Source organism: Suhomyces tanzawaensis (assembly GCF_001661415.1).
Source record: "Suhomyces tanzawaensis NRRL Y-17324 unplaced genomic scaffold CANTAscaffold_8, whole genome shotgun sequence".
NCBI lineage: Eukaryota > Fungi > Ascomycota > Pichiomycetes > Serinales > Debaryomycetaceae > Suhomyces > Suhomyces tanzawaensis.
This window is the reverse complement of record NW_017963643.1, coordinates 321,464-334,910: the sequence shown is the minus strand read 5'-3', so window position 1 is coordinate 334,910 and position 13,447 is coordinate 321,464. Positions and strand designations below refer to the sequence as shown.

Genomic DNA, 13,447 nt, shown 5'->3' with positions numbered 1-13,447 from the left:
TGCGACATTTGTCCGATGCGCGACATCAATAGTGGTTCTTATCGCAACTGCTGGTATTATATCGAGATGTGTCGTGAGAAACTGGTATCTGGAGGGTGGATCATCGAGGAGTAGACAAATTTGGGGAATGGAAGAGCACTTCAATTAGTCTTGAAGTGAATGTACAAAATAATTAATTTGCAGCCATCAACATTTTTTTGCTCTGATTTCAATAGTGCCTTAACATAGATTATGAACCGAGTTTCATACAGTATTTTCCCCATCGTACTCTATATTTTGGCTATTTGTTGCCCAAATTATAGACCTGGTTAGTGTAAGAGTAATTCATAATCGACTCCATTTTTCTCTTTATCCTTTGAACAATTGGTTACGGGGACTATCTTTGGGGTCATGTATATTGAGGGCGCTACCAAACATGTCAATCCTGTCCTTTTTTGGGTGGAAAAGGCAGAACGAAGCGAGTTAAGATACTATAGAGAGAAAAGTCAGATATACATGAGGCAGAGCGATAAAGGTAGATATAATTCTCTCAACTTCAGGCATGTAATAAGGAGTCCAACAAGTAGATCCAAGTCCTAAATAAACCACGTGAATAGTACAATCTCTTTACTGCCGTTAGTCGATAAGCGGCATGATCCAAGGGCGGTAAATGCATCTAAACTCCAGTTAATACTTGGATCTTAGATGACCAATAGGAGCATCCATTGAGTTGCAATAGACTTAAAAACTTTGACTTGATGTGCTCAAAATTCGGAAACACTTCTCAGTTAGTTGTGAACATTTCATTTGCGGCCAATACTTCATCCTGAATTCTGGACGAGTTACGAAAAGAAACAACGAAACGAAACGGCTTTTATCTACTAACATGATTCCGCGAGCTAACTTTAAAAAATCCACTAGGCAGCTTGAATGATGCTGTAAACTGCGATTAGGCAATTTGTTACAAACGATTAACAGTAGTGGTGACTGCTAATGCGGGATGTTTCAAGAGTATGAAAAATCCTCAATCCGGTGTAGGAGGAAAACCACCATACTCTGCAAACATCCTTATACCATCACGTGCTTGGTATCTCGTGCCATATCCGTTCCGCGACATTTCTCTCGTCAGGCTTAGATCACTCCCTACCGTCCGATCTCATCCCCCTTGGTGTGCGGGGGACTGTGCCACCAAACAGACGATCTCCCATGCGGACCAGTCCCAGATTCCCGTCGCTTCGTAGGCTCGCTTCGGCCCGCCGTCCGCCACTTTCTCTCTACCGCCAGTACCGCTACTTTCTCTCTACCGCCGCTTACTCTCTACGCCACTACGCACCGGCATCCTCCCTACCGCGCCTGCGCACGAGGCTGGTGCTGCACCGCGAGGCGCCGGCCCTGCGAGCTTACCTCCGGGCCCGATCGTTCCCCCGTAGCGAGCCAATCATGCCTAAATGTGGTTTCCCCGCTACTGGGCAGCAGTTTTCCCCACGCCACGCCCCGGTGCATTTGTGGGAAGAATCCAGACATTGTAATATTACATCGTATCAGTCCACAGCAGCTACGCGCCAGAGGACAGAAGCAGAAGCAGAAGCAGAAGAAAGAAGACAGAAGTCGGAAGAAAGAAGACAGAAGACAGAAGAAGACAAAAGAAAGCAGAAGTCGGAAGAAAGAAGACAGTAGAAAGAAGACAAAAGAAAGCCAGACGGAAGACAACTACACGCCACAAGCAACAGCTCCACAAGCAGACACTACAAGCGCCACTCGCCAGACGCTACAACAACTCCAGTTCATCACGCCCAGCAGCTACAAACGCCACACGCCACACGCTACAAACGCCCTATAACATCACCACTCCCGTCATCCCACCCTATGCCCTAGCCTTAATGTACTATGTGGAAAAGCCTCGAAAGATTACTATACGATAACACCATAGAGGAGGAGCACTATCGGAAAATCCGACAGAAATCGTCCTCCAACTCGGCCATCATCGTGGGTCTCGTATCCGCGATGGGTGGCTTCTTGTACGGCTACGATACCGGCTTGATCAACGACATCCTCGAGATGTCCTACGTCACAAACACCTTTCCTGGAAACGGCGTGTCGTTCAGTACCCACGAGCGTGCCATCATCACCGCCATTTTGTCGTTGGGCACTTTTGTGGGCGCCTTGATAGCCCCGCTCATTTCCGACAACTTCGGCAGGAAGTTCTCCATCATCTTGTCCTCGGCCTTCCTCTTCACCCTTGGCAACATGTTCCAGACCATCTCGTCCACCGTGACCTTTCTTTGCGTGGGAAGAGCCATTTCTGGCCTTGCGGTGGGCATCTTGTCCGCCATCGTGCCCTTGTACCAAGCCGAGGCCTCGCCCAAGTGGGTCAGAGGTTCCGTTGTGTTCACCTATCAGTGGGCCATCACCTGGGGATTACTAATCGCTAGTGCAGTATGCCAAGGAACAAGAAAAATGAATAACTCAGCCTCATACAGAATCCCCGTGGGACTCCAGTTTTTATGGGCTTTGATCCTCGCTACCGGCATGTTGTTCTTGCCCGAGTCCCCCAGATACTACGTTCTCAAAAATAATGTGCCCAAAGCACTAGAAAGCTTGGTCAAATTGCGTAGATTGCCTGCAGATGACGCAGATTTGATCGAGGAGTTGGTGGAGATCAAAGCCAACTACGACTACGAAATGTCTTTTGGGAAAACCACGCTTCTCGACTGTTTCAGAAGCGGTGGTGGTAGACACAAGCAGGGTCTTAGAATGCTAACTGGAATAGGTGTTCATGCCTTCCAGCAATGCACAGGAATCAATTTCATTTTCTACTACGGAGTCAACTTTTTTGCCAGCTCCGGGGTCAAAAACTACTACATCATGTCATTTGTCACCTATCTTGTCAATACGATTTTCACAATTCCAGGAATGATCATGGTCGATATCCTAGGAAGAAGACTGTTGATGCTATGGGGAGGAGTGGGTATGTCAGCGTCCAACTTCATAGTGGCGGTGGTGGGAGTTTCCGCCACCAACAAAGAAGTTTCCTCCATCCTAAGCATCATCTTCTCGTGCTGTTTTATTGCATGTTTTGCCAGTTCTTGGGGTGGTGCAGTCTGGGCCATTGCCTCTGATATCTACGGTATCAGTATCCGTCAGAAAGCAGTGTCCATAACCGCAGCCACCAACTGGATTGTCAACTTTATTTTTGCATACATCACACCCTACCTCATCGATACAGGCCAACACACCGCTGCTTTGGGTAACAGAATCTTCTTCATATGGGGAGGTTTGAATGCAGCAGGGGTTATCTTCTCGTACTTTACGGTGTATGAAACAAAGGGGTTGAAGTTGGAAGAAGTGGATTACATGTATGCCAACTGTCGCAATGCCAGAGTGTCCACCGAGTTCAAATCCAGAAAGATCGACTATGCCGTATTTGACGAAAACTACTTGGGACCTATATCTACCATTGACCAGATGATGCAACCACAAACCAGCAGAGACGATTCATCCTCCAATCATGATCTTTCACATGATGCCATCACACCAAGCGGACCAGGAAGCTCGCTGTCGTCACCCTCAAGTAACTCCAAGGAGAGTACTGAAAAACAACTATCATCATCTGAAATCACATGCATTGATGCTGCCAACAAGGAAGCAACAACCACCAACCTTAATCAAAATATTACTATTATCCCCTTAGATGAGATGTTGATACCGACCACGTCGTCAGAGTCGGAAGAGATTTCCTCGTCATTTTCCGGGGTATACCTGGCTACGTCCGGGGTTCCTTCTAGTACCCAGCCTCCCAACGACTACCAGGTTTATTTGGATTCCCTCAAAAAGGACTACACCAGTAATCCAGCACATTTCAACGCAAACCACGAAAGGACTTCCATTCCGATCGGCTCGCTCCACCTTACTCGATCTAGCAGTGGTAGGACCAATAAGTTATTTAGCAGCGACAAGGAACATGAATACTTGAGCGAGCTTTCGAAGAAGAATAGCTCCAGTGTCATCTCTGACCCTGTTCTCTCCAATACAGGTATTGTGAGTGATTCAGTCAGCGGGGAATTGTCCAAGACAGTGATTGCCAAGCCATTTTTCGATCAGCCCCCCAGCGATTCTGACTCTGAGGACGACGAGTGAGTGCTTGGTGGATGAGGCTACTACTGGAAAGTGCCATTCAATTCGGGCCGATGGCCAGGTGTATATAGACAATTAATATTGGGATAGATCGTGTAGGTTGAGGGGTGGGGGCTTAAGGGGCTTTTTCTGGTAACAGAAGTTGTACGAAGACAATGTGCCTTGGGTGACAGCTGTTGGTCTAAAAGATAATAATTTTCATAAAAGTAATGCAAAATGTTGGATATACAGTTCACAGGACATTATTTACTTGGTCTTCTTTTACATGAAGCATCGCTATATTCTCAAATACTGGTATTTAGTGAATTGAGTTAGTAATCTCGATCGGTTTAGTAGGATGCTTAGTTTGAGGCAAGTAATGGCATTCTTTAGCTTTGGGTTAATGGTAATAAACACCACCGTAAGCTGGATGTTTTTTTTATTCCTATTGCTACAGCATCAACCATTGTTGCCGATATAAAGTAACTCTAGAACAGTACCAGATCTACTATACAAAAGTGATTCCATATGAATTTATCGTTCCTTCCCTGGTTCCCTATTAGTAAGCACTTACCAATACACTTTCCCCAACCATTGTCGCTTGGCCTCGGATTCAACAGAGCACGAGCCAAGAAAATACTAGAGCCCAGATTTCCGTAGCCCGAAATCTTACCAGTCCTGTCTCCATGTAATACTGCAGTGACCTGGTGGGCCCATTATTTGTCACGTGATACATCACGTGCGTGAGTATAAAGGCAAGTGGCATCCCCACCATTTTCCTCCATCATGTCTGACAACACCTATCCCTTGCACGAGGCAGTGCGTGAGCACAAGAACCTCTTGGCCAAGAGCCTCATCGATGCCAATCCCAAACTCGTTTTCCAGAAGGACGATGACGACAGAACGCCCCTCCACTGGGCAGCATCTGTCCAGAACAAGGAGATGGCTCAGTACATTCTTCGGTCCGACATTGATGTGGATGATACCATTGATGCCAGTGGGTGGTCACCTTTGCACATTGCGGCTGCTGTGGGCAACGAGGCCATTGTGGATATGTTATTGGCCAAAGACGTGGATGTGGATCTCGAGACGTCTACTGGCACCACTGCGTTGCAATTGGCGGTTTCCAAGAACCATTTGGCGGTAGTCAAGACGTTATTGGAGCACAAGAGCTCGTGTCGCAAGAAGGATCGTAGAGGATCCACTGCATTGCACCGTGCAGCGTCCATTGGGTCGCAACCAATGGTGCAGCTCATGGCTCCCAAAGCTAACTTGAATGGCAAGGACAACAACGGCTGGACAGCCATGCACCATGCGCTTGCAGAGGGCCACGGAGACGTGGCGGTTTTGTTGGTGAATTTGGGGGCAGATCCCACTATTGTGAACAATGAGGGACAGGAGCCCATCCAGGTAAGCGTGGACGAGACGGTGGCCAAGTACTTCAAGAAAGAGATTGTGGGGAACGAGGACGTGACAGAGAAGAAGTAGGACGGGGGCTCAGCTGAATCGTGGTGAGAAAATATCGATATCGCTCCTGGTGCAAACCCTGGTGACTCGAGAGTAGTCAGGACTCAGGAGCGCGCCTGCTAAGTATTGATAGCTATTTAACGAAAATACTCTGGGAACTCTACTGCTAGTGTACTGAATTTTCGGAGTAGCATTGGGACGTTTAGCTAAGCCATTACTGAGGTGGCCGGTTCTCCTGAGAGATGTGCGGGATTGCAAGAAGATCCGGGGTTGGTCCAAGCCATTTTGAGATATTCGGCCAAGTTGCGCCTCAGATAGACGGAGTAGTTCTCTAAGGCGTCAGGCTATCTGGTTGAAATAAGATTAAAAGAAGTTTATTTGCTTCCTCGTCTCATTATCTCGGGAGACTAGTTAAAAAGATTGAAAAAAGTTTATTTATCTCTCAAAGACTGATTGAATAAGATGAAAACGAGGCAGTAAGCTTTGATTGGAATTTCGTCTATTTATCTCCAGAGAAAACTAGTTAATGTAGTTAGAAATGGGTTTTTGGTCAACAATCTCCCAGAATCGTAGGTGCTTGAGCCGGTGGTATCAGTTTCACCGTTGGAGGAGCTGCTCGGATGTAACATCCTTTTCAGTGGTATAGGCAGAATATCAATATCATTCAAAATTGTCCAAATATTGTTATCATCTGTTGGACGCATCATAAGTCTAGACTGAGTAATATCACTCCTAAAAGTGACCCAATCAAGAATCAATAGACTCAGGCTTAAACTGCTGATTGTTCATGAGAGACCCACGCCCATAGATCTAAAATTATTCAAGAGTACGAAATCATCCTCACTGCGTAGTCTGCCCACTATGAGAGTAACCTTCGTAATTTACCAACCAATGAGTACCACTACGTGAACTACCGATTATTTATCGTAGAGTCAACAGCTCCTAATATTCACAATTCTAGAAGAGTCACCATCAGCTCCGTAATCTGCTATTATTTAGCCACTACAAACACTGCGCATCCGCTAGAGTGACGGGAATCACCCCGTAACTACCAATTATTCAGGTTAACGGGCTCACTGATGATTCAAGACTCAGAGTCCGTAACTACCAATTATTCCAATTATCCATGCAGGTCAACAGGCCCAAAAAGCCAGAGCCAACCACAGTAATCTCTTAGATACTCACGTACAAGTCACCAGAACACTAGGTAATCTACCAGTTGTTCCCAAGTGTCAACTTCCTAATTATTCCCTACGCCATCTCCTACCAATATTCCGTACCACCCATCAGCAATATTCAACAACATCCTAAACATTACATGAAAATCGAAATCATCATCATAAGTTGCTACATTAGGCGATTTATCTAACATGTTCACTCTGTAATCTAGCGTTGTTGATTTTCAGGCTGATTGCCAAGCACACCCATTCTATCACCCTTTCTGCTATTATTGCCCCAGATTGTTGCCAGAAAAACAACCGCACTGTACTGGTTAGACGCGCGTAGGCTTCGCAGCGGCTGCAGGCGAGACGCATTGCCATCATGTGATTAGAGCCGTCACCGAGTCCGGGATTGTGCGGTATGCAGCTGTCATCGATGACACACAAATTAGTAGAAGAGTCTAGATAGGAAAAGAGCGATGGGTCGGGCGGAAGGGGCAGGCACGCTCGCCTGTGGACTGGACGACGCCACCCAGGGTGAGGTGGAGCCACCCTGCCAGTGACGGTACGGCTGAACCGGACACTCCGCGCATCACGTGCGACACACTTCTGTACATATGTGTGGTTCGCAGCCGTCGTCCCGATTGGGCAGACGAGGGGCCCAGGCTGACCCTTGCGCCAGGAGCCGGAACCGGACGGTGGCGGCTCCGAGACCCCTACGGTATCGCCAGGTGGTGGGGACAGCCCTACCCACGGCTGGAGCCGCCCAGCACCGACGCTCCCCGTCCCTGGCGCCCTCCAGCACGGATATGCCCTTAATAGGACCCGCCACGTGACCCACCCGAACGAGCCGATTCTAAAATACCCACACTTGCTGTTTCAGCGCTCGCCGTAAACAAGCATGACCGTTGCCTCTTTGGGACGATTACCGAATTCCAAACACGGCCACAAACTGCAAACAATCCCCGACAGCAATTACATGCTGATGACTTATTATTAATGTGGATGGAATGGGAAGGCCCTCCACCTCGGGCCCGGCACGACACCCCATGCTTGCCCTGGCAAGCCCCATGACGCTAGTGACGGTCAATGCTCCCGCGGGCACGACCCTCGTTATATAAAACTGCACCTCCCGCCGCTGCCCATCCCTCGTCTATTCACAGTCTTCACATATACCCTCGACTCCTCACAATGTTGGCTATCGGCGACTCCATCTTACGTCTCGTGAATTTCATCCTCCTTGTCATCGCGCTCGGCTTGACCGGCTCGTTGGCTGCCACCACTGTTTGGGGCAGTAACTCCAGAGTCAACTTTGCCGTGTTTGCCCTGGCCTTTGCCATCTTGACCTCGTCGTTGTACGGCGTGTTGGCCTACTTCGTGGCCGCCTTGGCCTGGCCTGTGATTTTGGCCACCTTTGACTTCCTCAACCTCGTGTTTACATTTGCTGCTGCCACTGCCATTGCCGCCAACATCCACGCCCACTCGTGCAACAACAAGGACTACATCGACAACAACTCCATTGCCCAGGGCAAAACCGGCAGATGCAGAAAGGCCCAAGCCTCGGTGGCCTTCCTCTACCTCTCGTTCTTCATCTTCTTGGCCTCTGCTGTGTTTTCGTTCATTGGCATTGCCAAGGGTGGATTGTTCGGCGGACCATCCAGATCTGCCCCAAGAGTGGGTGTTCCATCCACCTCCCAGGTCTAATTGTTTTAATACCATTTGTAATAGTAATAATAAATGTGCAAAGTGAGTGAGTGTAGCTCGGGCCGCTAGCCTGGAAAGTTTCGATTCCTTCACCCCTAGCTGGTGCAATTCGACTGGAATCCTTCAATCTCTGGAACTGCAGCTGGGTGTGAATGCTTCTACCCCATCCTAGCTCTGGCTATGAATAATTGCTCTACTCTGAAGTCCCTACTCCTTAATTGATATCCGTACTACTCCCTAGTAGCTCAATTCCTGAAGTGGAAACTACCCTGAAATTTCGGTTCTCAGAAAATTCGCCACTTATCGGAAAATCACCTACTTATCGTTCTAGCGTGAGTGAATTTGCCACTAGTGACCAGTCATGCTACAGTAAAGTCGGGAAAATCGTACTAAATTTACCCCAATTGGGTCAATTGGCCTGTAGCTAACAACGTAGCCGCACCACTTGACTCACATGTCCAATTGGGCCAGGGGAGGCCTCCTGGGCCAAATTTCATCCATTGCGGCACCTCCGTTAGGTGCTTTCTACTAGGTTAAATTGGCCCACCAAATCTACAGGCTCCTGGTGTCATTCGACGCCAACGTTGCGGCGTTCTCCGAGAGTGCCTAGACCAGCAGGCGATGACCATCCTTTGCGGTCATCGCCAGGGGGGCGCTACCCTTGCTGGAAACGGCGTTGCTCATCCCCGAGATAACCGGCTCACGTAAGCAACCACATTCCCGAGCCGGCTTGCGAGATGTCACTAGTTTCGCCAAGGGGTAGCTCGGAGCAACAGCAATAGCCGTGAGCAACCGAGGGGTGGCATACAGTCTGGTTGTTGCAGGGAGCAGTAGCCGGTCTTAGGTGGCCACCTGGAGTCACCAGATGGTGTCTGGGACCCGTGTCGTGTGTCGTTATGTCGCGTTTTGAAAATTGGCATCACGAGACTAGCATTCCAATGGGACTATAATCTCGTACGATATGATGCAATCGTAAGTGTAAGTTGGAGTAAAGTGTAAGTTAGAGCATAAATCCGGATGTTTCGTTATTGGGCCCGCATTTTTGGTACAGCGTGGGGCTGGGCTCATTGATCGGCCAGACTGCGCTTCAGTGGATGTTGCTCAAAATCTGGTAATTCGATGCTGTGAAAAGCGATTCGGGTGCTCAGTGGCCACTACTGCCATTTTTGGGCAGTTGGAGCATCTCTTCAAGGCAATTGATAGTAAATGAGTAGATTTTATTTTAAGTGATGATTTCATGACAATATTGAGCAATTACTAGATAAATTGAGAATTGAATTATTAGAGCAATGGTCTTAATCTGGAATATTTTACAAATTTCTATTCGCTGCTGGTCTGTCATTCTTTTGGCCATTGTAGCTCTTAAAAACTCGAAGGGCCGGCTTTGCATAGTACACCCTCCAACTTTAATATCGAGCATCACAGAACGTTTAAAGGGAAATCAACTAATTTTCGTCCCTGATCTCATGGGACTGCTGTCTCTATTTCTTACATAGTAATTTTGGACTAGTATTGATTAATAGCTATAAAAAAGAACAACCTAAAACACTCTGGAAAAAGCGATAATTCATGTTTTTGGACAATTGCACCAAACAAACTTCAAAAACGCATTTGATGAATTGACCAATTATTAGGTATAAAAGCAAAAAACTGTCCAATTATTATTATACTTAGACAATAGTACAGACTGGGGCGACCCAGCCTCCTTTGACCTTGGTACCGACCCATTGGTCCTTGTTTGCGGATTGAGATTTGTTGGAGTTAGAAGAAGTGTTTTGAGCAGCCATTGTTGATTGTTGTCTTAGATATAGGAAAGGAGAAGGCAGAGTGATTCCTATTTATATGCTGGATTTCGAAATTGTAAAGTTTCCCTTCCAGATCTAATATCCGTATTTTGGGTGCAATTTCGCAACAGAATTTCCTCAAATGGCTACCACAATAGCATTTGTCTGCGAAATGCGTAATGGAACACCTGTTCATGTTTCACAACAAGCCAGCTTATACTTGATTTGGTCAAGACTGTTAACCAACCCGACAAATCAATCGTACACTCTAATAAGATAAAGGGGTAGGTTGTTACAAGCAGTTACACACCCTAAATTTTTTATGTCAGTTTATGATCTTCTTTACTTGGAAAAGACCGAGTCAACGCTATTGCGAAGATTTAATTCGGAAAAGAGCAGAAAAAGACCAGTCCGTGTGGTATTTGTAATCAGATAAAGACTAGCTTTGAAATAATAAGCCTCGAACTATTATAATTGATTGCGGGGGTTTCTTTCTATCAAAATTCTAATGGTCCAAACCGGCATTTCTCCCTAAATAATAGACATATCCGAGGTTTAAAGAGCACCCTTTCTTGTACTTGGTATTGCCACCTCCTACAACATGATTCACTTGCTGCAATATTAATTGGTACCAGTAAGTAGTGAATCTTACTTGTAATTTCCATAGTTAATTGTAATACTTTTATTATCTATACAGTCCCGCATTTGCTACTCCTCTCATCCATTATAGACTACTTCTTGTTCTTTCTCATCTTCTTCTCCCTCTCGTATTGATTCTTCTCAGCACCTTCTATAGTACTGATAGAATTGACAATGTTGGCCATCTTTTTGTGGTATTGCTCGTACATTTGCTTCTTCTCCAGAATTCTTTCTCCTGCAACGAAACGGGTTTCTTGTCTGATGTCCTTGAGGGTGGCCTTTCTTTCCTTCTTGAGCTGGTTCTTCATCTTGTTCACCTCTTGTCTTTCTCTGTTGATGTCGTATGACTTCTTGTCAGGGTTGAAGTTCTCTTCGAACTTAGGTGCAAATGTGGCAATGGCTAATGCTCTGTGGTTTTGTAATGCTAATGGTTTTCTGTCCTTGGTAGCGTTGGTCTGGAGTTTGACGAGCTTATTCAAAAGCTCACTACTGGACGAAGAGTCGTATTTGACTAAATGCTTGACAATGACAATGAAGGGATCGATAATTTCAATCAACGAGCTCTGATCCTTCCACACGCCAGTTATCCTGTCCACCAATGATAAGAGCTTCAAAAGAATTTGGTATCTGAACTCGATAGTAGGTTTTTCTTTGACAAGATCAGAAATGCTGATTGGCTGCTTTGTATCCTTGTATTTTTGAGTCTTTGCGAGGTTGAGGTTGCTGTTGATGATGTTGTTAGTCGATAAGAGCTTGGAAGCAGTTCCGATCTTAGTGGGTTCAGGAATCAACAACAAGAGTGACTTTTCCACAAAGTTCACCAATTCAGGACTGTACCTCTTAGAAAATTTCTGGTAGTTCAATAATTGGTCCGCAATGAAGGTGCCCTGGGCAATTCTTTGCAAGGAAACCTTCAGGGTGTAGGTGAGCTTGGATAACACTTCGTTCATCAAAATTAAAGTTGGAGTAACGATCAAATGGTAATGATCAGAGGTGGAAAAAAGGTATCCTACAAGCACGAAGAATACCAAATCTCTCTTGAGAAGGATTCCTTCACTGTCCACAATTCTATCTTGAATTTGGTTAATTTCCTCTCTGACATTCTCAACCAAAACTTCGTTGTAGGCCTCTGCTAGCTTCTTGACGATCTTGATCAATTTTTCAATCAATTGTTGTGACTCTGGTTTTTCTTCTTGGGTCAAGTGGAGGATATGCTGAAACAAAATTCCCACGAAAACGTTCATTCTTTCTTTGTTGCCTTGGGCCAAGTTTGGTCTATAAGTTTCGATGATTTTGTTGATGTAAGATGGCTGCTTTTCGATCTCAATGGCATGGAGTGATTGGATAAACTCTTCATGGTTTGCTGGCATGCTTACTTGTGGCTTTCTTGCTAGGGTTCTGCCGAATTTAGTGGAAGTCAGACCTTCCTCTCCCTCTTCCTCTCCACTACCCGATTCTTCAGCGTCGTCTTGTTCTTCACCATCAATGGCAAAGCCTTCTTCCTCGTCACTTCCTGCCCAGAACTCATCATCCAAATCATCGCCGGTAGCAGCTCTATCCATATCCACACCGTTCATTCTGTTCAACCGGTCTGTTTCCAACTTCTTCATTTTCTCGTCGTGTTCCTTTTGGATTTCTTCTTCGGTTTTGGTTCTGTCTGCTGGGACAGCTCTTCTGTCGTATGTCAATTCCCTGACCTTGTTGTCGTATTCTCTTTCTTCGTCGGTTTTGGTGGAGAACTTGGGGGCTGCTGGGGCCTTGATATTACCCATTTCTTCCATGATATCTCCGAAATCCTCGTCCAAGTCTTCGATATTAGTCTGGGACTTCTGGAATTCTTGCTGTCTTTGCTTCTTGTAGAATTTGGCTTTGGCAATCACTTCCTTCATCACTTCAGCCTTCGTCTTCTTTCTGACGGGTCCTTCTTCCATCTGATCCTCGTCCACGTACCTGGTGGTCGAATCTCCCAACGTGTCCTCGTCGTCCAAGGTCAATGCTTTCCCCGAGTGGGTAAGAGTGAAGCCACCGTCGTCGTCCTCGTCGTCGTCCTCATCGTCACTGCCAAGGGCAAATACGTTTCTCTTCTTAGACGAGACCTGTCTTTCCCTGGTGAATCTCTCCAACATCTTTTCTTCAGCACTCAAGTGCTTGTTGTTTTCTCCAAATCTTCTATCCTGCAATCCTCCTGTCTTGCCCTTGGTCTTCTTCTCCAAGTCGTATTGCATCTTCATGTTCTTTTGCACAGCAGAATGGGTTCTGGTGGCATCGTTGTGCTGCTTGGAGCCCATTTTGACGAACTTACCTCCCTGGATGATCGACACATCGTGCTTGGTTCTATTTATCCTCTGGTCGAACTGGTTGAACTGGGTTCTGATTCCACCAAGGATCTTGTGCTTATCGTCTCTTCTTGTGTCATGGGGAGTCTTTGATTTTTGGTTCTTTTTTTTGGCGTTGGTCTGGCCGATCAAGCCCTGTGACTTCAAGGCTGCCTTGAGCTGTTTCAACTGAGATCCGGCCATGCTGTGTGGTGGTTCAGGTAATAGCTGATGGGGTTGGTGAAAAAAAGACTATATCATCGTGCGGCGTGCACTTGCCTAAATC

At 46.4% G+C, this 13,447-nt stretch overlaps 5 protein-coding genes across 5 annotated transcripts; 3 read left to right on the top strand and 2 right to left on the bottom strand.

Annotated features, from left to right (window-relative positions):
• Window positions 1–376: 376 nt before the first annotated feature.
• On the top strand, window positions 377–647 carry CANTADRAFT_27462 (uncharacterized protein). The gene has a single exon (XM_020208113.1). It carries the CDS (start codon window positions 391–393, stop codon window positions 577–579), a length of 189 nt encoding a protein of 62 aa, XP_020062194.1. The 5' UTR covers window positions 377–390; the 3' UTR covers window positions 580–647.
• Window positions 648–1,866: 1,219 nt separating this feature from the next.
• Window positions 1,867–3,396, top strand: HGT4 (glucose sensor; the record flags this gene model as incomplete). Its single annotated transcript, XM_020208803.1, has 1 exon — window positions 1,867–3,396. A coding segment is annotated over one exon (1,530 nt), but the record flags the coding sequence as incomplete, so codon positions are not given.
• A 4,514-nt stretch (window positions 3,397–7,910) lies between these two features.
• On the top strand, window positions 7,911–8,423 carry NCE102 (Nce102p; the record flags this gene model as incomplete). Its single annotated transcript, XM_020207016.1, has 1 exon — window positions 7,911–8,423. One exon carries the CDS (start codon window positions 7,911–7,913, stop codon window positions 8,421–8,423), a length of 513 nt encoding a protein of 170 aa, XP_020062192.1.
• A 661-nt stretch (window positions 8,424–9,084) lies between these two features.
• Window positions 9,085–9,454, bottom strand: CANTADRAFT_27460 (uncharacterized protein). The gene has a single exon (XM_020208112.1). It carries the CDS (start codon window positions 9,341–9,343, stop codon window positions 9,167–9,169), a length of 177 nt encoding a protein of 58 aa, XP_020062191.1. The 5' UTR covers window positions 9,344–9,454; the 3' UTR covers window positions 9,085–9,166.
• A 1,484-nt stretch (window positions 9,455–10,938) lies between these two features.
• NOP14 (snoRNA-binding rRNA-processing protein) lies at window positions 10,939–13,365 on the bottom strand (the record flags this gene model as incomplete). Its single annotated transcript, XM_020210650.1, has 1 exon — window positions 10,939–13,365. The coding sequence occupies one exon, from the start codon at window positions 13,363–13,365 to the stop codon at window positions 10,939–10,941; it is 2,427 nt and encodes an 808-aa protein (XP_020062190.1).
• Window positions 13,366–13,447: the final 82 nt, after the last annotated feature.